General features: G+C 44.0%; 3 protein-coding genes and 1 non-coding gene across 12 annotated transcripts; 3 read left to right on the plus strand and 1 right to left on the minus strand.

The window, feature by feature from the left end:
* The first annotated feature begins 1,131 nt into the window (after positions 1–1,131).
* LOC103652735 (kinesin-like protein KIN-14O) lies at positions 1,132–5,672 on the plus strand. 7 transcript variants are annotated; one of them, XM_008679695.4, is made up of 13 exons: positions 1,132–1,684; positions 1,772–1,833; positions 2,135–2,366; positions 2,539–2,622; positions 2,760–2,924; positions 3,063–3,169; positions 3,317–3,513; positions 3,642–3,812; positions 3,905–4,120; positions 4,292–4,329; positions 4,465–4,592; positions 4,709–5,076; positions 5,143–5,672. In XM_008679695.4, the coding sequence occupies exons 3-13, from the start codon at positions 2,258–2,260 to the stop codon at positions 5,423–5,425; spliced, it is 1,866 nt and encodes a 621-aa protein (XP_008677917.2). In that variant the 5' UTR covers positions 1,132–1,684; positions 1,772–1,833; positions 2,135–2,257; the 3' UTR covers positions 5,426–5,672. The 7 variants fall into 7 exon arrangements, with proteins under 7 accessions (XP_008677917.2, XP_020408012.1, XP_020408010.1 ...); XM_020552423.3 differs by having other exon boundaries at positions 4,709–5,672; XM_020552422.3 differs by lacking the exons at positions 1,132–1,684; positions 1,772–1,833 and adding an exon at positions 1,849–2,059 and having other exon boundaries at positions 2,135–2,392.
* Positions 5,673–6,000: 328 nt separating this feature from the next.
* LOC100274279 (sodium/hydrogen exchanger) lies at positions 6,001–11,700 on the plus strand. Its single transcript, NM_001148643.2, has 13 exons — positions 6,001–6,996; positions 7,135–7,253; positions 7,820–7,917; positions 8,002–8,061; positions 8,146–8,387; positions 8,452–8,498; positions 8,588–8,654; positions 8,754–8,854; positions 8,948–9,055; positions 9,138–9,276; positions 9,362–9,424; positions 10,915–10,998; positions 11,158–11,700. The coding sequence occupies exons 1-13, from the start codon at positions 6,829–6,831 to the stop codon at positions 11,500–11,502; spliced, it is 1,641 nt and encodes a 546-aa protein (NP_001142115.2). The 5' UTR covers positions 6,001–6,828; the 3' UTR covers positions 11,503–11,700.
* Positions 11,701–12,730: 1,030 nt separating this feature from the next.
* TRNAN-GUU (transfer RNA asparagine (anticodon GUU)) lies at positions 12,731–12,804 on the minus strand. Its single transcript has one exon. It is a non-coding gene; the product is annotated as a tRNA-Asn (tRNA).
* Positions 12,805–12,863: 59 nt separating this feature from the next.
* LOC100501975 (uncharacterized) lies at positions 12,864–20,994 on the plus strand. Of its 3 annotated transcripts, none has more exons than XM_008679505.3 (17): positions 12,864–13,137; positions 14,245–14,376; positions 14,449–14,604; positions 15,087–15,170; positions 15,273–15,398; positions 16,625–16,840; positions 17,312–17,443; positions 17,536–17,631; positions 17,738–17,905; positions 18,030–18,318; positions 18,401–18,523; positions 18,610–18,679; positions 18,863–18,914; positions 19,230–19,340; positions 19,438–19,893; positions 19,978–20,012; positions 20,137–20,994. In XM_008679505.3, the coding sequence occupies exons 2-17, from the start codon at positions 14,245–14,247 to the stop codon at positions 20,663–20,665; spliced, it is 2,775 nt and encodes a 924-aa protein (XP_008677727.2). In that variant the 5' UTR covers positions 12,864–13,137; the 3' UTR covers positions 20,666–20,994. The 3 variants fall into 3 exon arrangements, with proteins under 3 accessions (XP_008677727.2, XP_008677728.2, NP_001350130.1); NM_001363201.1 differs by having other exon boundaries at positions 12,936–13,137; positions 19,429–19,893; positions 20,137–20,830; XM_008679506.4 differs by lacking the exon at positions 19,978–20,012 and having other exon boundaries at positions 19,429–19,893.
* Positions 20,995–21,242: the final 248 nt, after the last annotated feature.

Here is a 21,242-nt window from a genome sequence, read left to right on the forward strand (position 1 = left end):
TGAGATTGGAAAAAATTAAGAAAGAGTTTGACTTAGTTGGGATTTAAACCCACCCAATCTCACTCAATCCATGTGGATTGAGAGCTAACCGAACAAGCCCTGAATGGACAGGACGAGTTCTCCCTCCAGATATAGGCGTTTCAATCACATTCATCAGACTCGTCCGTCAGGGTAAGAGGTAACTACTTGTTTTCTCGAGAAATTGAAGGAGGAGGCTGAGGGCGAAGAGAGGAACTTCTTCCGTGCCATCCCCCCCACTGTTTTGTCATGCGAAAAATGCGGCTTCGTGTGACGCATTTGCATTCATCATGGAGGAGGAGTTGTCATAGGATGGATGCTGTTGTTGTCGGGCTGCTAGCCTTGGGTGACAGTAATTTGGATGGATGTAAGGGTTAATATACTAGCATGTTCCTTTATTTAGGTGGCGTTCGGTTTCGAAGCCAGCTAGAATAGAGCAGCGGCTCTTTTTGTACTAGGAGCGGGCTTCGTAAGGAAGATTTTGAAAGAAAAAACGGATAGAGATTGTGCACAAAGGCACACGCTTCATTATTACTATTATTATTATTATTATTATTATTATTATTATTATTATTATTATTATTATTATTATTATTATTATTATTATTATTATTATTATTATAAAAATGCGCCGCTGTGTGCGTGTGTGTGTGTGTGGAGCAGACCATCAACCTTGTTCCGCTCAGTTGGTGGTGACCGTTAGTTTCGGTCAGCAGATTAATGAGAAATGCTGCTTCTGGACCTTGCCAACAAGCAAGCAAAAGCACAAACCGAGCCGGAGCAGACAGCAGAGCAAATTGCGGCTCGACAGAACTTTTGGCGAAAGCTTTCCACCACAGATGATCCGGCCCCGGCCCTCCCCCTCTGGTTTTCTACGGGTGAACGAACGGTGGTGGGGGCTGCCAGCCCGGGTCTGGATCTTCTAAATCCAGCAGTCCAGGCAACCCAACTGTTTTGCTAATATAGGGCGTGTTTGGTGTGACGCCTAAGCCGCCACACTGCGCCACACTTTTCAGCCACAAGTGTGGCGCCCAATTTAGCTGCCACACTTGTGGCTGAAAAGTGTGGCACGGTGTGGTGACTTAGGCGCCACACCAAACACGCCCATAGTTTTTCTGCCCGCAGTGGCGGTGTGGGACAGCCTGCCATTGCCAAGCACCGCTCACCGGTTCTCACGCCGTAGGTAGGTAGGGGTCGATCCCAACTCCTTCCTTCCCCTTTGCTGCTGCTTTAATTCCTTGCGCGAAGATCCCTCTTCTTCTTCTTCGTTTACAGCCGTTCTTTGCTCTAACCTCTGGACTTTAGCCGCTCCCACACGGCCTCCATCTTTCGGCATCGAGAGATCCAATAACATCAGGACCAAGAAAGTAAAAAGACGCAATCATTAGGAACTACTTTCTCTCCGTTTCTTTTTAATTGTCGCTGGATAGTTCAATTTTGCACTATCCAGCGACAAATAAAACGAAACGCTACTTATCTGCATTGCGCAGATTCTCTGCTAGCTAGGCTGTTGGCTCGCTCCTTCAATTCTCCTCTCCTCTCCTTCCGCACTCCACCCCCTCCTCCGTAGTAGTAGCAGCATAGCATCTGGTGGTGTGGTGGTCAAGGTTCAAGAACAAATTCAGCTGGAGGCCGGCGGAGATTATTTTATTCATTCCCCTCCGAGGTAGTACCATCGCAGATTCTCTTCTCGTTCGCGCTTCTTTCGTTCCCGACGACGCAGACCATTTTCTTTTTTCCTTTGGCTCTGCAGAGGCTGCATCGAAAAGGGGAGATCAAGGATCCCCGGAGGCTTGTAGCCGCAACAACCACAAGGTATTCCGGGAGAAGTTCGTTACTGTTCTTTCCAGGCCAGCCAGCCAGCCAGCCGTGTGGTGTGGTGTGCGAGCGGAAGGAAGCGCAGCGCAGGCGAACCACGGAAAGTGCGGGAGGAATAGATTCATTCTGCGCCGTCCACTCTTTTCTTTTCTTGGCCTCATGAGCTGTTTCAGATTCCGTCCGCCGCCCACACCGGCCACACGACGGAGTCATGCTGGCAGCAGTTGCCTCTTGTTCTCCTTTTTTTTTCTTCTTCAGCTCCGTTGGGAGGGAACTGAGAAATGAAACTGCGCGGCAGGGAGGCGGAGGGCGAGAGGCTTCTTCTCTGACCAGCGACCGGCTCGCCGTCCAGAGAAGAAGAAGAAGAAGAGGAGGAGGAGGAGGAAGAAGAAGAAGAAGCGCTCTTGGGCTCCGTCGTCGCATGAAGAAGGAAACCATGGAGGGGCATGTGCCATTGCCATTGCCATTGCTCCCGGACGGAGAAACTGCGGTGGGCTACAGCAAGGACGACGCCTCCTCGCCTCTGCAAGGTTGGAACTGTTTGAAAGACCAGGTCGTCGTTGCAGTTCTTCCACCTGTTGTTATTGTTACTCGCCTGTGAATTAACCTTGCGACGACGACGACACGACAACACCTGCCTGACGGAACGGAACTATCTCTCAATCTCAACCCCCGCCCACACTGCACGTCTTTGTGTTCCAGAGGAGATTTCGAGCCTGCGGTCAAGGCAGCGGCGTGTTGACAGGAGACGGCGGGAGGCGCTCGACAGGCTCGTTGAACTGAAAGGTACTAACTAGCCTACCACGTACGGCCTTCAGCCCTTGACACACAGCTGTTGTTAGCTTTGCTACTGTTTGGATTTCCCGCCGGTCTGTCTGTCTCTGAGCTCCAGAGCTTTGGGTTTGGGGGCACCGTGTGTGCAGGAAGCGTTAGGGTCTTCTGCCGGGTCCGGCCGCTGGCTCACACGAACAGCTTGCATGCCCAGTCATCACCTGTTACCGTCGAGCAGGAGAGGATCACGGTCAAGGCAGCCGGGATCAAGAGGGAGTTCGGCGCTGATAGGGTTTTCGGCCAGGAGTCCACGCAAGGTAATAATCCTTATGCTTACTGATCACTTGTTTTGGTTTTGTAGGTCTGTTGTACGCCTGTCTTTCTTTCTTTCTTTCTTTCTTTCTTTCTTTCTTTCTTTCTTACTCACTTGTTTCAGTGTGTGTGGTCCATGGCAGAGGATGTGTTCGAAGAAGTGAAACCGATCCTCAGGTCTGCACTCGACGGCCACAACGTCTGCATCCTCGCGTACGGCCAGACCGGGACGGGGAAGACCTACACAATGGTTGGTTCGTCATTCACGCTCCGCTCGCTCTCAGATCAGATTTTGGCTCCCAGCAGAACTCCGAGCTAAATCTATGGCTTTTTTTTTCCCCGCGGTACGTGTGCTTTTCTGATGAATGATGATAAGTGGGTTGCATTTGCATTGCAGGAAGGAACCGGCGGTAATAAGCTCGGCGTCGTGCCTCGGGCTATCCAGGAGCTGTTCTCTCGCGCTTCGGAGGACGGCTCATGCGCCTACTCTTTCTCCATGAGCATGCTTGAGGTCTACCTGGGGAGTCTCAGGGACTTGCTGGCAGCACCGAGGCAGCCTCTCTTCAGGCGAACAGAGTGCAAAGCAGCGGCGTGGTAAATAAGACTGTCAGTTCAGTTCACCTGCAAAACCTTTACCAGCACGCAGTAAAACCATTGAAAGATCCCCAGCACGGGAATTAAATTTTCCATGTCCCATCTTCTTCGTTCGTGTACTTGGTCAGTAGTAGTAGCCTCAGCATACTGGCAACGAAAGGTGGCGCCGTGGAAGTGGAGGGGCTGACGGACGTCTCGACGCCGGACCTCAAGAACGCCAGCCAGTGGTACCGCAGAGGGCGGCGAGCCCGGTCGACGGCCTGGACGAACGTCAACGACGCCTCCAGCCGGTCGCACTGGTGGGTTTGGCACTTTGGCTTCGACACAGTCCGTTCCAAGCTAGCTTCCGCCTTCCAGTTTCCAAGCTTAGCCTCCGTCCACGTGTATGTAGCCTGACGAGGATCACCATAAGGAGAAGGATGAGGCATGGAGGAGGAGGAGGAGTCAGCAAGCTCTGGCTCGTCGACCTCGGCGGCAGCGAGCGGCTGCTCAAGACCGGCGCGTCCGGGCTCACCATGGACGAGGGCAAGGCCATCAACCTCTCCCTGTCGGCGCTCGGAGACGTCATTGCTGCGCTCAGGAGGAAGAGGCCCCATGTTCCTTATAGGTAACAGGTGATCCTTCTTCAGTGTGTCATGCCGTGTTGGGTTTTCTAAACTATCGGTTTCAAAAACTACGGCATTTTTCAAATTTCAATCATACTGGAGTTTGCTCGTCAGTAGTGTTTTCAGTTCATATATATTTGTATCTTCTTTTTTTCCCCTTTAACCATGTGCAGAAACAGCAAGCTTACCCAGATTCTCAGCGACTCGCTCGGTACGTAGTACGGACCATCTTTTAATTAGATCAAATTGAAGAACTTTCTTTTACAAAAAAAAAAATCAACCTTGCCCCGGCAACGAGAGATAATCTGGCATTACTTTACTGTACTGGATGATGTCTGAATAACAGGCGATGGTTCGAAAGTTGTAATGGTGGTGCACGTCAGCCTATCCGAGGACGACGTCGGCGAGACGGTCTGCTCGCTGAACCTGGCGAAACGAGCCAGATCGATCGAGCCGAACAGAGAAATCCCACAGGTAAATTTAAGTACACACGAACGGGCCGGGGAGCAAAAAAAAAATGTCGGTGTATCTAATCTAGTAAGACTAATATTTATATATATATATATACTGCTCATTTAATTCTGACGCAGGATCTGAAAACGCTGAAGCAGAAGAGGGTCGCAGAGCTGGACAGGGAGATCCGCGCCGCCGAGGAAGAGCTGAAGCGTCTCGACGAGCAGATAAGGAGAGCGGAGGAGAAGGAGATCTCACTCGAGGAGGAGGAGGAGGAGGAGGAGGAGAAGAAGCTCTTCGCCTCGTCGGTCTGCCAGGCTCTCAGCGACGACGAGAAGGGGTCGCCGAGGAGCACTCTGGTGGTGGTGGGGCACACCGATGCCGCGGAGAGCCCGCGCGCGACGACGGAGAAGGCGAAGGGCAGGAGGCCGCCGCCGGCTCGTGGCCATGGTGGCTCAGCAGCTCCCCACTTCATGTCCTCCACGGTGTGCAGCCGGCAGAGACGGTGCGCGGGAGGCTACCATTCTGTCGGTAACGGTAAGCCGAGGCTGACGGCGGTGTCGGTGAACAGGTACCCGCCGCCGGCTGCTGAGCTGAGTGGGAGCCAGAACGCGGCGGCCAGGGCTAGCAGGTCGGCGTCAGTGGCACTCTCGTCCGGTGTGCACAAGTTGAGGTGCTTGCGTGTCAACAAGTCCGATCAGGTCAACGTAATAAGCAACAGCAGCGTCGACTCGACCGCTGCGTCGGCACCGCCGCCGCGGCGGAGGGAAAGCTGCTTCGGCTCCAGGCCGGTTCTACAAAGAGCGGCAGCGCCCCTGCATCTGCACAGGAGGAGGATGTCTAGCCTGACATGAACACCGATTGCACAGTTATGATTTTTCTTAACTTAATTGTTTTTATTAGTGGTGAAAGGGTTCTGAAAGATGTTTGTGTATGTATGGTTGTTAGCTTCGTAGTTCTTGACTGCTGTAACTATTGGTTGGAGGCCCCTTGGGCTTTTGTTTTTTTTTTGGGTTTGGCTTGGAAGGGGCAAAATGATGCGAGGAATAATTGTTGATACATGGAATAATGGAATTTACCTGTGGTTCTGGTTGCGATGGATTTTGAATGGAATTTGCGAGGTAGCAAAACAATCTAACAAGTTACGTAGGACTGAGATTACAGCCATTCGGAACAAATGGATAGCCATGATGCATGATCCGAACCGAAGCTTGGAGCTTGCTTCTTGCACAAGTAATTCTCATCCACACAATAGATCAACCACCGTGCATTTCAATGCAGCTACAACTTGTACGCGTGAGTAGACAGCGAAAACTTTAAGATTATAATCTGTCCGGATTATATAATCTAATAAACTTTAAATTAAACTATATAATTTCGATAAATTATAATTCCAAACAAACACCATCATCGTCGCTCTCGGTCAACTCCTAGATAAGCCAGTTGCAGATCCTTCCTGCCAGTGCAAGCAACCTTTCGCTGTACCTTTTGCCCTCTCCCAAATCCAGATCGAAACGAGTGCATCGCATCCACAAGCCTCCTTACCCAGAATTACATCAGCGACGACCGCCGACTCGCCGAGGCCGTTCCGGCTCACCGGCCACCGCCTCCGGCGGGGTCCCTCCCCCGCTCCCAAACGCGCCGCGCGGATCAGCCACTGACGCGTGGGCCCAACCCGTACGCTGTCACCCCCCACCCCACACACACACGTGTTCCCCAGTTCCCCCTCCGGCCCTCCCGCACCGCACGGCAGGGCAGCAGCAACCAACCGCCCACCGATCGTCTTTTTCTGTTTGTTTGTTTATACCTATCTCCTCCTCCTCGCCTACGACTACGAGTTCGCCGTGGCGCGCCACCCGCCACCAGTCAGTCCCGCCGCGCCGATAAACCCTCCCTCCCCGAATCGGAGAACCGCATCTCTGAGATTCCCCTCCGACACCCGCCGTCCGCGCTGGGATCTCCCATCCGGACCCGTCTTCCATCATTGCCCCTCGAATTTCTCCTCCACAGACTCAGTTTCGTCATCCGCGCTTGGTTTCGTCAGTTCCGGCGGGCCTAGCAGATTCGTGGCTCTTCCTCGTACACAATCCGGGCTGGGTGAGTGGGGCCCCTTTTCCGCCTAGCGGGTTGCGTGCGGCCGGCGGTGTTGCTTGGAAGGCAAATCGAGTGTTTAGGGGGCCGCGTGCGGGGGCGGTGGTAAATAAAGCTACCAGGGTTGGTGGGGTCATTAGCGGAGCTGTGACTCTGTGAGGCGACGATGGGGCTGGGGGCTGCGATGGCGCTGGCGCTGGGCGACCCGCCAGCGGACTACGCCTCCATCGCGGCGGTGGGGCTGTTCGTGGCGCTCATGTGCGTCTGCATCGTCGTCGGGCACCTCCTCGAGGAGAACCGCTGGATGAACGAGTCCATCACCGCGCTCTTCATCGTGAGTCCAACCGCCTCCTTTTTTTCTTTTCCGCTTTTGCCCTGCTGTGCTCATGCTTCGGGACCTTGATGTTGCAATGCTGTATGTTGGGGGATTGAGGGTTAATCGTGGCCTTTTTCGACGTGCGTGGCTTTGCAGGGGCTGGGAACTGGAGCGGTCATCCTGTTCGCGTCGAGCGGGAAGCATTCGCGCGTGCTGGTGTTCAGCGAGGACCTCTTCTTTATTTACCTGCTGCCGCCGATCATATTCAATGCAGGGTACGGAATTCGTGTATTGATGCTATGTTCTAGCGTTATGGTGTTATTATTTTATTCTTTGTTAGTATTCATATCAGTTTTTCCTGCACATGATAATAAACACAACGAAAAAAAAGCAAGAAGACCCTGACGATTAAAAGAAGTATTTATATCAAGAGAGCTGTTGCTACCCTGCCTGTGTGCTTGGAAAATTCCTCCTCCTTTTCTTTCTAATTGACGTGGAGCATCCTTAATTGAACGGCGGTGATACTGTAGTTTATGTTGGAAAGAAATTAACACAGGAGCATTGCACGTATTTGGTTACTGTTTTAGAACCTATTTCTATAGGTTTTCTCTTTGGAGCTTTCTGAGCTAAAGTCCAAAAAGGATTCCATCTTCTGAACACTTCAGTAGCAAAGCAACTATGTTGTGCTATTAAATATAAATCTGCAATTATTCCACCAAGTGTTTGGCGTTAAGAGTGTAGCTGATATGTTGTCATGTATAATTATGCTGAATATCTGGCACTAAGAATCTTTGTGTATAACCCACTCACAGTTCTTTTTTTTCCTTCCCCAATAAGCCAGGTTCCAAGTGAAGAAGAAACAGTTCTTTCGAAACTTCATTACTATTACACTGTTTGGTGCAGTTGGCACCTTGATCTCTTTTACTGTAATATCCCTTGGTAGGTTCGGTCCCAAATTTCACTTTTAACATGATTATATGCTTCTGGGTTTCTTCCTGCCTAACTCACATTTGATCTCAATAGGCGCTCTAGGACTAATATCAAGGCTTAATATCGGCGCACTTGAACTGGGAGACTATCTTGGTAAGTTCATCACCCAAAGCATAAACACTTCTGTTGCCCATATACAGTTCTTTCTTTCTGACTCTTGTACATCTTAAATTTCAGCACTTGGGGCAATATTCTCGGCCACAGACTCGGTTTGCACCTTGCAGGTGTTAAGCCAAGATGAGACACCATTCTTGTACAGCCTCGTGTTTGGTGAAGGTGTTGTCAATGACGCAACTTCTGTTGTGTTGTTCAATGCAATCCAGAACTTTGATCCTGGAAATATCAGCAGTGCCAAATTACTGAACTTCATTGGCAGTTTCCTTTATCTGTTCGGCTCCAGCACCATTCTTGGAGTAGCTGTAAGTTATATGCTCTTCCGCTTCTAGCTTTGCTAAAGTTTACTGACATGTGTTTTTTCTGCAGTCTGGACTTCTTAGTGCTTATACCATTAAGAAGTTGTACTTCGGCAGGTTTGTACCTGACCCAACACAATTTTTTTAATTGAAAAATTGATGGTATTTCCACAACTTACATTCCTCTTATTTGACATGCACCCCAGGCATTCAACCGATCGTGAAGTTTCCATTATGATGCTAATGGCTTATTTATCTTACATGCTAGCTGAAGTGAGCACCCTGTACTTTTAACCTCTGCAGACATTTTGCATTTTTTAAAAAGCAAACATAGCTGTAAATTGTTATTAACGGGTTGCCTTTTTATTGTAGTTGCTCGATTTGAGTGGCATTCTCACTGTGTTTTTCTGCGGTATCGTAATGTCACACTATACTTGGCACAATGTAACAGAAAGTTCGAGGGTCACAACCAAGTAAGTAGCTTCATACCTTCTGTATGGACATTTGCTTTTGATCATGCATTCTTTGGTAATGCTTATGCTAATGTTCTATTGGATGGATCACAGGCATGCCTTTGCAACATTGTCGTTTATCTCCGAGACTTTTCTGTTTCTTTATGTTGGTATGGATGCATTGGATATAGAGAAGTGGAAGATTGTCGGTCAAACTTATAGGCATACTCTCTCCCTCTTTCTCTCTCTTCATTGCTCAACTAGAAGATCTTTCTTCTGAATCTGTATTTTCTATCATGTGCAGCCCGGTAAAGTCTATCGCTTTGAGCAGCACCATTTTAGCCTTGGTGCTGGTTTCAAGAGCTGCTTTTGTTTTCCCACTATCCTTTGTATCAAATTTGACCAAAAAAACTCCAAATGGAAAGATATCTTTTAGGCAGCAGGTAAGTCTTTAACTTAGCAACATCTTAACTTCTTATGTTCTCTTGAAACAGTTGTTATGTTCCTTACATGATATTGGTCATTCAGGTTATTGTTTGGTGGGCGGGTCTCATGAGAGGTGCTGTGTCTATTGCGTTGGCTTACAATAAGGTAAATCTTGTGTTTGGTCTATCTGGTTTGAGCTTTGGTCTGGAATTGTGTTACTGCTTTTGTTTCCTCTATCCATTCCAAAACATAGGATATTTTTTGTTGTCATAAGTCAAAATTCTCTAACTTTGACAAAGTTTATAGAAAAACATACCAACATCAACAGCCTTCATTTCTTAATCTTATATAGAAGTTGCAGTGTTTTCATTCTCAACTAAATGTCAGGAAAAGTCATGTAGTCTCTTTAATTGTTTTTAAAATTGAAACTGCAAAATTCAACCTTGCAAGTCTTCTTAGATGTTATAACCATAGATTTAAAACCTAATCAGTGAGCTAACTTGTCTTCAAACAGGTGATTCAAAGAAACAATGTTGAAATTGGTTTTTTATAAATTGAGGGAACTTAAACATTTATGTGTTTGTGTAACATTCACATATATCTTAGTTCCTACCATAGTTGAGTTGCTCCTCTTGGAAGTAACAGAGTTTATGGCCGCAGATCAAAGCTAAACTTGGCATGTTGTATATCAACATTCTACTTTTTCTGTCAACTTTTTATTTCTCGAACATGTGGGCGACCTGCAATATTTCATTAAGAGAGGATATAATATGTAGAAGGGAGAGGAGGAAGAGTGGAAAAGACTCTTGACACCTCAACCCAGGAACACACTCACATACTAGGTTACTTAGAAGGATGAACAACTTTTTTCAATTAGTCAGACAATCAAGCTAGTCTCTTGTAAAACTGACATTGACAGCATATGTCATATGTTACAACTCTGAGCTCTGAGAACAACTTAATATTGTTACTATTTAGTAAATAGTATTTTGATCTATTTCAGAAAAAATAATTATGTTTGCATAATCATTGTCCTAGAACCCAAAACATATTGGACTACCATATCTTAAACTCTTATTGTGTCCATAAAAGATTAAAAGCGAAAGGACCTCTAGCTGAGTTGGTTAGGTGGTCTAAATAGCACTCAGGTCCTGAGTTCGACTTCCCGTCTGTCCCACGTCAAAGCACAGGATCCTAGTGGTGGTTGTTCTCACATGAGCTACGGTGCCACTGTGTATGGGTGGGGTAGGGGTTGGGGTGGTTTTCTCAACCTATGTGAGAATGTCTTTTTCTTAATATAATGTTGTGGGGGCGGTCTTACCCCCGCCGGTCGAGTTTTTTATTGTGTCCATAAAGTTGAAACATGTGGTTAAGGAAGTATGGGCTATAGCTCTCTTTGTTCTGTTGATGAAGGATGATTCCTTAAAAATCACACTTTGTCCATTAACTGTAATAATGAAACCCAATTTATCTGTGCGCATTTATGAGCCGGTGTCTAGGTGTTCTGTTTGTAAATTAAAATCGTCACAATTGGATTGGTTTTCTTTACTTTTCTTGCCTATATATGCCTCAATAGACTGGCCTCAAAAGGTCTGGAATGTTAAGTGTTCATTTGTCTGTTGTTCATGCTTTTGATCTGATTTTCTATTCTCCAGTTCACAAGATCAGGCCATACTCAACAACCTAGCAATGCTATCATGATCACAAGCACAATCAGCGTTGTTCTTTTCAGCACAATTGTAAGTTCTTTCTCAAACTGCAGCACCTAAAGATTACACAATATAATAAGTCATATTGATTTTCAAGCCTATATTGCAGACAAGTACCAAACATAAAAACATTCCTTTCCCTGCTACAACATGGGTCTGACTGAGAACAATTATTCTCTGTTTATGCAGGTCTTTGGGCTGCTGACGAAGCCACTGATCAGGCTCTTGATCCCGTCAAGGCACCTATCCAGGGAACCAAGCGCCCTTTCTGAACCTTCCAGCCCGAAGTCTTTCTTTGAGCAGCTGGCCGCCAACAGCCCTGGACACCCGGATCTTGAGAATGGCATAAGCCTACGACGCCCGGCGAGCCTCCGTTTTCTCCTAGTAAGCCCGGCACGGTCCGTCCACCATTACTGGCGCAAGTTCGATGACAGTTTCATGCGGCCGGTGTTTGGTGGCCGTGGCTTCGTTCCCTTCGTCCCTGGTTCACCCACTGAGAGCAGCTTGCCATTGCTTCCTGGCAATGAGAACTGAAACCAGCGTATCGAGGGGCTTTAATTCAGCAGAAGTTTTGTAAATTGGCTTCGCTTATGGTTATAATATTTGGTGTAAATCTAGGTTTGTAGATTCAACTTGGTAGCATGTACATGTTGATGTAGGCTAGTTAACTGACCAGCGACCAAACGGCTGTGCATATTGATATCTCGTCGCTATCAATGAGTTCGTATTTATAAAATACTCTGTACATCGGATCACTATATATGTATCGTCTCCAACTTAATAAATACTCATCCGTTCTAAAATAATATTAGTCGTTTTAGATTTCCAATTTTATGTATAAAATATATATATTAAGTATTGTATGAATCTAACAAAATAATAAAACGACTAATATTTTGTAACGGGAGTATATAAATTATCAATCCATTTTAGTGTGAATTGCACACTCGCGGAAGAATCTTATGAAGAGGAAATAGTTGATGACTGATGCAATGTTTTAGTTCAAACTGCATTGGCATTGGCCTCCTCAAACACCTAGGATGTGATATCCTAGTCCGGATAGATTTTAATATTTTAGTCTATAATTTAATAGAATTGATAAAATACTGATACTAATAATGTGTATTTTTTTTAGAAGTCCACTGGATAGAGCCGGCTCTTATAGTTCGTGTATGGTTTAAGGGTTGGCGTTGCTAAAAGAAAAGGTTACCGACTTAGGGTTATCTCTTAGGTTGAGAGATGAGCACGTCGGTCTTATAAAACAATGATAAAGATGTTTCAGGGCTAAAATCAAAATACACTATCTTATAATGCTAAGATCCTTTTTGTATTGATTTTTATAGAAAAAAACATTACATGCTAGAAGCAGGGCGTGAACCTCTTGACCGTGATATAGCGGGTCTATTTTTGTACAACAACACTCTGATAAAGATGTTTTAGTGCTAAAATCAAAATGCATTAGAAAAGATAAAATTATGATAATATGTTTTAATCAAAATGCATATAAAAAAGTTACACGCTAGAAGGAGGGCTAAAATTAGAAAAGATAAAATTATGATAAATATGTTATAATCAAAATGCATTGACACTCTGATAAAGATGTTTTAGTGCTAAAATCAAAATGCATTAGAAAAGATAAAATTATGATAATATGTTTTAATCAAAATGCATATAAAAAAGTTACACGCTAGAAAGAGGGCTAAAATTATAAAAGATAAAATTATGATAAATAAAATACATTGGAAAAGAAAAAAATTATACACGCTAGAAGGAGGGCTTGAACCTCCGACCTTGTGGTTAACAGCCACACGCTCTAACCAACTGAGCTATTCCAGCATTTGATATATATAATTCTAATTTAGTACTGTTTATAAAATGGTAAATAATAGCAACAACTCGGTCGAGTATAAGACTGTACGTAGAAACAAATACAAAAGAAAAACTCAGTCTCAGGTTGCAGACCTCCCGACGCCGGCCGTGCCGCTTCCGTCCTCGCTTTCCTGTCACCGCCGCCGCCGACTGCCACAACCTCTTTCCCATCCCTCTCGTCCCCATCCTCTGCCGCCGCCCCCATCCTCGCCGCGGCTCGGCTGGTGCGGAGCGGACGGACGGAGATCCGCCGACCTCGGGCTCCGCTGCGTCATCGCTACGCCGGCTGAAGGAGTGAAGGTCAGCATCCTCCTCCCCCACCGCGGCCCGAGTCTCCCGCCCCCCACCCCATGACCCACCACGTACTTGCTAGCTGCAGCTTGCTTCCCCGGGTTAGGTTTTTCTGAGCTGGATTTGATGCGCAGCTACATCGTAGCCTGATGCTCACAGTTGCCCTGTATAATTTGGGCTAAAAAGAGCACCTTTGTTTTTCATTTGTTTTTGCCTTTTCTTTTACTGGAATCGCTTTTACGAATCCACTGCCGCTCCCATTTTTCCCACCTACAACGGCAGATGCCAAGAACAGTGGGAAGGAGTTAAATTTTACAGATAATAAATTATATAGTACTGTGACTTTTTACTCTTTTAGGGTCTTTTAATCCACTATACACGAAGTCTATACGAACTTGTCACTTGTCAGTGGGTCTGCCATGGGCCCCCCACTCGTCATATTCTTTGGGCTGGTATGCATAACCTTTGTATGGAAGTGATTTGAGTATGGACAACCGGTTCATGCAAATTTCCTCATTCAGCTAAGCAGCACTGCTCACGCAGAGCTTGTTCATGCATATTTCCTTGGAAATATCTGTTCCCTAATATAATATTGTAACTCTGAATTCAAGCTAGTATTTTTTTATAGGTAGTTTAAACTCCCCATTTTATATAGGGTATGGAGGCTGAGTGATAATGAAAAGTTTATTGGACTGTGCTACTAAAGATACTATTTCTGTATGCCTGCTACTGGTCTCCATGAGGAGGTGTTGTATTTGGTTCATCTTTGGGCTTAAACTTTTGTTGTTTTCTTCTTCTTAATATAATGATGTGCAGCTCTCCTGCGTGTTCGAGAAAAAAAACTGGGCTTCATCAACATACACTAGGAAATTACTCGATTCTAATAGATATTTTTCAACTATCATATATACATATTGCTTGATGTGCCAAGCACATTCATTTGCAAGCCATAGAATAGAAGTCTCATGACCTTGTTTTCCCACTTCTTGACTACTGCACAAAAAAATATTTGTTCTACTTCTAACTTCTGGAAGATTAGCATAAGTAGGATCTTTCACCATAGAAGTCTCATGGTCTTGCTGGATCACAATAGTTTCCCTGTTGTTCTGGGTTCAGATGATAGACATGGTGTCTGCTGTTGAAGAGCTTAGTGGGTTAAGCTCTAAAGAACTTAATGAGATGCTGAAGGAGTCAGACAACTTTGTTTTGCAGTCCAAGGCAGAAGGCGGAGGTCCAAAGCAGACACTTGTATGTACAAAATGTTTGCATATGTTGCAAACCTGCAATGTCCAATTCCCTGACACCTGTTCTTTGTTGTAGGTGGACATGGAAAAACTCGTGTCCTCGCTTCCTCTTCATCTCATTGCTGTATGTTTGGAGCTTCGGCAAGGCCCCGATTTGACATATGTGCTTCGTGGCATGCGCTTTTTGCATAGTTTGTCTGACCTAGCATCCCGCCATACTAGACTGGAGCAGGTTATTCCTTTCATTATTTTGCACAAGTTTAACATATGATACCATTCTTATGTTTTTTATTGGTTATGATATGATTTGAGTATCTTAATATTCTCCGTTAAAAGCTACCATGTGAATCACATCACATATGTATGATGCTAGGATAATTCAAGTTATTAACTCTGAGGCTGTTTGTAATATAATGAATCTCCTTTGTTGCCATTAGACTGATAGACTTTGTCCAACTGAGCTCAACCTGTTTAATACTCCCTCCGTCCCAAATTAGTATTCGTTTTAGGTTTTCATTTTTATGTGTATATTCAAATGGATGATGATGAATCTAGACACTTATACAAAACACATACATCAATTATTGTACAAATGTATTAAAAGTCTAAAACGAATTTTAATTTGGGACATATGGAGTATTTGGATCTTATCTTCCGGTTGATTTAGTTTAGTTAAATGATGGGCACCTAGCTCACAGCAATATTTCCTTGCAGGTTCTTCTTGATGATGTCAAATTATCTGAACAAGTCATGGATCTGATATTCTTCTTACTTTCTATTCTTGCTGAACAGAAGAAGGTTTCAATGGGTTAAACCAAAATGTTTTTATTGATTCATGTGTGCTCTGCTTTGAATTGTCATCTGATACTAATTCTGGTAACAGCTGTTGTTTTAAATTAGGAGAATAATGTTGGCGCTTCTCCGCTTGTGCATGCGTCACTTGTAGCAGCTAGTCTTCATCTGCTAACAAGTTACTTCTCTTCCCAGTGGCATGAACTTGTCCATATTCTGCTTGCACATCCAAAGGTAACATGCAGGTTTATCATAGGACCACTCATCACTCTTCAATTTCTTGTGATATACTAATTTCGTCTGAAACATAAATTATGAATTTTGCCATCCATCTTATTTCTGAAGCAAAGCTGATTGTCGAGCCCATATCGCTTTGCTTTTATTTTGGTCCTGATCTGCCAAGTTTTGTTTACTACATCTTTGCTAACAGCTTCTCTACACTAATCTCATTGTATGATTCTTGGCTCCATGAAATATAATCATGTAGCACAATTTTGATTGTCAACCTTACTCGTGATGTTTTATTCCAGAGTCATTTTAGCTATCCTTGTGTGGCATTTTGTGCCTGAATCACATAGCAATCAATGTTATCAAGTCATCTTACTAATCACGATTAGTCGGACTGATCAATGTCACGGTGATCAGTTATGTACTACAATAAATCACAATTAGTCAGGCTGATCGGTGCCATAGCGACTAGGGTTAATTAGACGATTTGATAACATTGATAGCAATCACTGCAAGCTTCCATGTCAATCCAAACTTGCTGTAAAATCCTGCAGTTGACATGAGGATGTTTTTCTGCGTTGGAGTTATGCTAGTTGAATTTTGTACACCTACATACATGCCTTACTTTTAACATTGCTGTTAAACTGAGTTTGTTTATCTGGGTTCTATCAGGACAATACAATAGATCCCTTGGTATTCTTACTGTCTTATAAGCATGGTCTTTGAGGTGTCGCCTAGGTGTCTAGGTGTGCCCCCAACGCCACAGGGCACCATGGTAACACTTTGTTGCCTATATGTACAGGCGTGCCCCCAATGCCTCAAAGGCTAAGCTTATAAAATACATAGATTATGCTAATGTTTTGGTGGCTACCCCAGTGTATGTCCTGTGTGTTATATGATGCTATGTTTCAGGTTTTTGTATGTGTATATTTTTGTAATTCTGTGATTTGGGTTTTACATGTGTATGTTGTTTGGAAAAATTCTATATGAGCACTTGTTACTCTTTTTGATACCCTGTTGAGCACATACTGATTCAGAATGTTATTCTTTCAATGTATATGCTATTCAGCAATATGTGTATCTGCTTTAGGAAGACCTATAAATCTATAATTTAATCATTCATGCACATACTAACATTTAATGACTCATGGTCAGGTTGATATCTTTATGGATGTGGCCTTTGATAGTTTGCACGAAGATGCACATACTAACATTTAATGACTCATGGTCAGGTTGATATCTTTGTGGATGTGGCCTTTGATAGTTTGCATGAAGATGTGAGGCTGTTAAATATCAGATTATCATCAATGGACTTCGGTATCTTTCCTGTTGGTTCTTTGGAATCTCGTCTTGCTCACTTCATCTGCCAACAGTGTGAAGCATCATTGCAATTTCTCTTGTTGTTGTGCCAGCAAAAGCTGTTTCGAGATCGGATTTTAAGAAATAAGGTCTCACCTATCTTTAGAGGCATATAATTTTTACGCGATTGAGGAGGAAATTAATACTTGGTGTGATTTCCTTTTCTTTTCCGTTTGATGATAAAAATAGAAGCTACCATATTGACTCTGATTTCCCGCACTGTAGTTCACATTGTTCATCTTCCTTCTAGTATTTTCTGTGTTTGGAACTCAATTCAATCTATAATAGAAGTCATCATTGTTGACTATGACCCCCCCTGGTAGTTCACATGGTTCATCTTACCTCTAGTCTTCTCTGTGCTTGCAACTTGATTAAATTGAATACCGTGTCAAACCTTATGTACTGGCGGGTGAAGTTACATTTTTTTTGTTTTTTCTTACCATGAAAGTTACGTTTTTGTTGAAATATGTAGTTGGCCAAATGTGTAATGGCTACTGCACAGTTGTTAAATACAATGCCCTTGGAAGATTGTATGTTAACGAATTTCTCGCTTAATGCAGGAACTCTCTAGAAATGGAGGCATACTGTCACTTTCTCACACTATACTGAAGTTAGCTGTCCCTGAATGTTTGAAGCAATCAACCGATCTTGTTGCTTCTATTTCCAGGCTCAAGGCAAAGATACTTTCTATTGTAAGTTAACTGCAGATAATTTACCAGAATTGGAGCCTAGTAGTGCAAATCTATATCTAGTGACTTATTAAATTGTTGATATATTCTCCCAGCTGCTGCAACTTTGTGAGGCTGAAAGTGTCTCTTACCTCGATGAAGTTGCCACTAATTCAAACAGCATGCGGCTAGGGCAAACCTTGGCTCTAGAGGTCAGTTCTACTGGGGCTGACCACTGCCCAGGAAAATATTCCTCTGTATCTGCTGCTACTAAAAAATATTCTCTTTCTCTTAATTTTATTTTGCTGATTACTGTAGGTTCTTAATTTGCTGAAGATTGCATTTGGAAAGAAAAAATACATTACTTCTGATTCTCATGATAAGGTTAAGATTTACCCCATGGGATCTATGCTTATCAGTGCATTGCGTCTTGTTGACGTCTTCTCTGATGATTCAAACTTCAGATCATCCTTTTTGACTAACACTGTAAGATTTTTTGCTTAATTACCAGCATTTACATTTATATCTTGCATTTTTCTTAGCAACCTGATGTGTTTTTAAGCCAAGAAAATGTCTAGCTTCAGCTTCTTTTTATTCATAAATTTTGCAGGTTCCGTTTTTAACCCAGATTCTAGCAACTCCTCACGGTGAATTTGTTTCTAGTTGGTGCTCTGTCAACTTACCAGCAATTGAGGAAGATGCAAGTCTAGATTATGATCCTTTTGTTGCATCTGAGGTGGCACTGTTAGCTTCTAATAATGTGTTGACTGAAGCTAAAGCTGACTATTCATGCCCTTTTCGCCCTAGCCTGCCTTCAGTGGCATATGCACAGACAAGAACATCATGCGTAGTGAAAATAATAGCAAATTTGCATGTTTTTATTCCAAACATATGTGAAGGTTAGACTATTCTTAACATGCTATGACTTCTAATATTTGCAACACATTTTTTTGAAAATAAGTTATGCTGTTCTGTCATCAGAGCAAGAAAGGGATCTTTTTCTTCAGAACTTTCAAAAGTACTTGGTGTCTGGGAGTTCTAAACTGTCAGCAGACCAGCCAGCTTCTAGTGATTTTGATGCCACTAAAGTCTGTAGAAACTTAGGTAAAGCTACCTTTGCTGTTTTTTGTTATCTGTTGGTTAATATATCCGTTATGTGGCATGCCTAACTTCTTCTGTGGGTTTTGTAGGATCTTTGTCTGATTATGCTAAAACATTGGTTCCTAATTTGTTAAATGGGGAAGACTTGTTGTTATTAAGGTGCTTAAAACCATTTTACTAGATTTTATATTGTATCCTGGTTTTCCCAATTGATGATTAAGTAAATTTTTTTGGTTACATGCCTGAATTTATTGATTTTGATTTAACTTCATTGTGTACTTGATAATTTACTGCTCTGAATGCCTTCATAATATTTCTAAGCTTTTGTTTACCTTTTGGCAGTGATTTTTCTGATAAGCTACAATCTTGGTGTAAATCACAAGTTGCAGTAAAGGTTTGTTTTCTTTACTCATTGTTATCATAATGAGCTATCAATGGTACTGAAGTGTTACATTTTGTTGGCAGCAAAATATCATTTTTATCATAATAGCAGAACTGCAGAGTATGCACATTAAATAGAGGGATTTGCACATAACCTGCTCTGTACAAATTTTATTAGCCATAAACAACATTAAGCTTTCTTTACTTGTATGGCTGCTGATGCTTGAATACTTGCATTGGGTGTTCAGTTTGCATTTATAGCAGTTCTCTTCAAATCCTTTTTTCAGTCTGTTCAATTGTTGGATGGCCTCATTATGAAATGTTTCAGGTGGTACAAAATGATATTCCACCAGAAAGCATGGAGGACATGCACCCAATGCAGCAGCCCTTGCCAACACGGGCAAGCACTCCGGACTCCAAAATGAATAACTTTCCAAAGGTAAATACTTATATGAGTGGGTCATTGAAACATCACTGGTGATTGGGTCCACAGTGAATTGGATTCTAATAGAAACCTGATGCAATAGGATGTGCAGAACATGGAAGTGTCTGCACCAATACCCCCAATAAATCGGGAAGGAAATGATAAGGATGAGACTCCAAAGAACACAGTCTCTAGAAATGGTGGTTTCCTACAGAATGCAGTTGGTCAAGACCTAGTCCATCTTGGCGTTGCAAGAACAGCCAGTGGTGGCTCTTCGGCCGTCACTTCCGTTGTTAGCACTGGACACCAGCGCAGCAAAATGGATCTTGATCCAGCTTCCGGTAGCGTGGACAATTTCAAAACACCAGAACTCACAAAAGAAAATGGTCTCCAGGGGGATGACAAAGGAGAAAGTAGTGTGTATGATGAGAGGCAACCTAAGAGAAGGAAGCGGAACATTATGAATAGTGAGCAAATAGATGAATTAGAGAAGGCTCTAGTAGATGAGCCTGAGATGCACAGGAACCCTGTTCTATTGCAGGGTTGGTCAGAGAAGCTAAGTCTGCAGGTATTTTACACTTGGGCATTCTCTTCTTAGGTCTAATTACTGAATGCATTCTCATTTATGAAAAACACGGCCGTGCTTTTGTAGGGCCCAGAGATCACATCATCACAACTTAAAAACTGGTAAAACTGTGGATCTTCTTTGGTCGTCTTTATTTGAAGTTTCTTTCTTAGAATTCTATTGTACTGTTTTTTTTGTGCTTTTCATCTATAGCTGTTCGTAACAGTATTCTCATGCCAATTCCAGGCTGAACAATCGGAAAGCTAAGCTTGCTCGCATTGCAAAAGAAAGAGGGACATTTGAGGGAGATAATGCTGATAAGCCATCTACCCCTCATCCCGGCGAGTCTTCCGAAAGTGCTGGGGAGGACAACTATATACCCCCTGCAAGGGTGATGACTGCTCCATCCAAAGGCAGACTGGTGAGCCCGGACGGCAATGAGAAAACATCGCAGGCAGAGCTATCCCCCAACACGATGCTGATCCGCCCATTCACGAGATCCTTCTCACTGGAGCCCGGTCGGCTCGTTTCACTAGTTGACAGCGACGGGAAGGAGGTTGGCAGGGGCAAGATATTCCAAGCGCCAGGGAAGAGCCCAGCCCCAGTGGAGAGCCGCATCTGCACGGTTGATGTCACCGAGCTCAGGACCGAGAAGTGGAGGGAGCTCCCACACCCTTCTGAGGCATCTGGGAGGACCTTCCAGGAGGCGGAGGCGAGGAATGGTGGAATCATGAGGGTCTCTTGGGACTCCGGCAGGCTGTTGCCTGTAGTGTAGCAAGGCAGAAACTTTTCGTCAGGTTGCTGTATACCGCTAGGCACAAGGTGAGCAGAGGGAGCCTTTGGTTTAGGGCGAGAGACTGGATCATGGGATTCTTGGGGGCCTAAGTAACACTGTTAAAACCTGTGGTTAACTGTGGTGTATCCATCAACTAATTGTCTCAAGCAATGCAGGTACGGAGTAGTTACTAATTTTACTGCTGGTGTTTGGTGTCACCTGCAACGTGACGTGGTAAACCAATGCTGAGCGATGGAGTTGCATGTAAATAATTCAGCACTAGAGGAAACCAAAGGGGCTGCATAATGAACTTTAGCTTTTATTGTGGGAAAAAAGGTGATAGCGTTCTTCATGTTCGATCAATTAAACAGCACCAGTAAATTGATCATAGGGATGTGGACTTGCTGAGGCTTGAGTATATATGGTGTTCCTCGAGCTTCCTTAAACAAGCATGAAGTTTGTAGGCACTTCATCACTTGTTGGTGAGCTACAGTAATCTTGAGCCCGACCCTATAAATAACATGGTTCTTAGGCTCGTTACCAAAATGAGCATTACATTACAAAGCAGCTTTTAGAC

Source organism: Zea mays, chromosome 4 (assembly GCF_902167145.1).
Source record: "Zea mays cultivar B73 chromosome 4, Zm-B73-REFERENCE-NAM-5.0, whole genome shotgun sequence".
NCBI lineage: Eukaryota > Viridiplantae > Streptophyta > Magnoliopsida > Poales > Poaceae > Zea > Zea mays.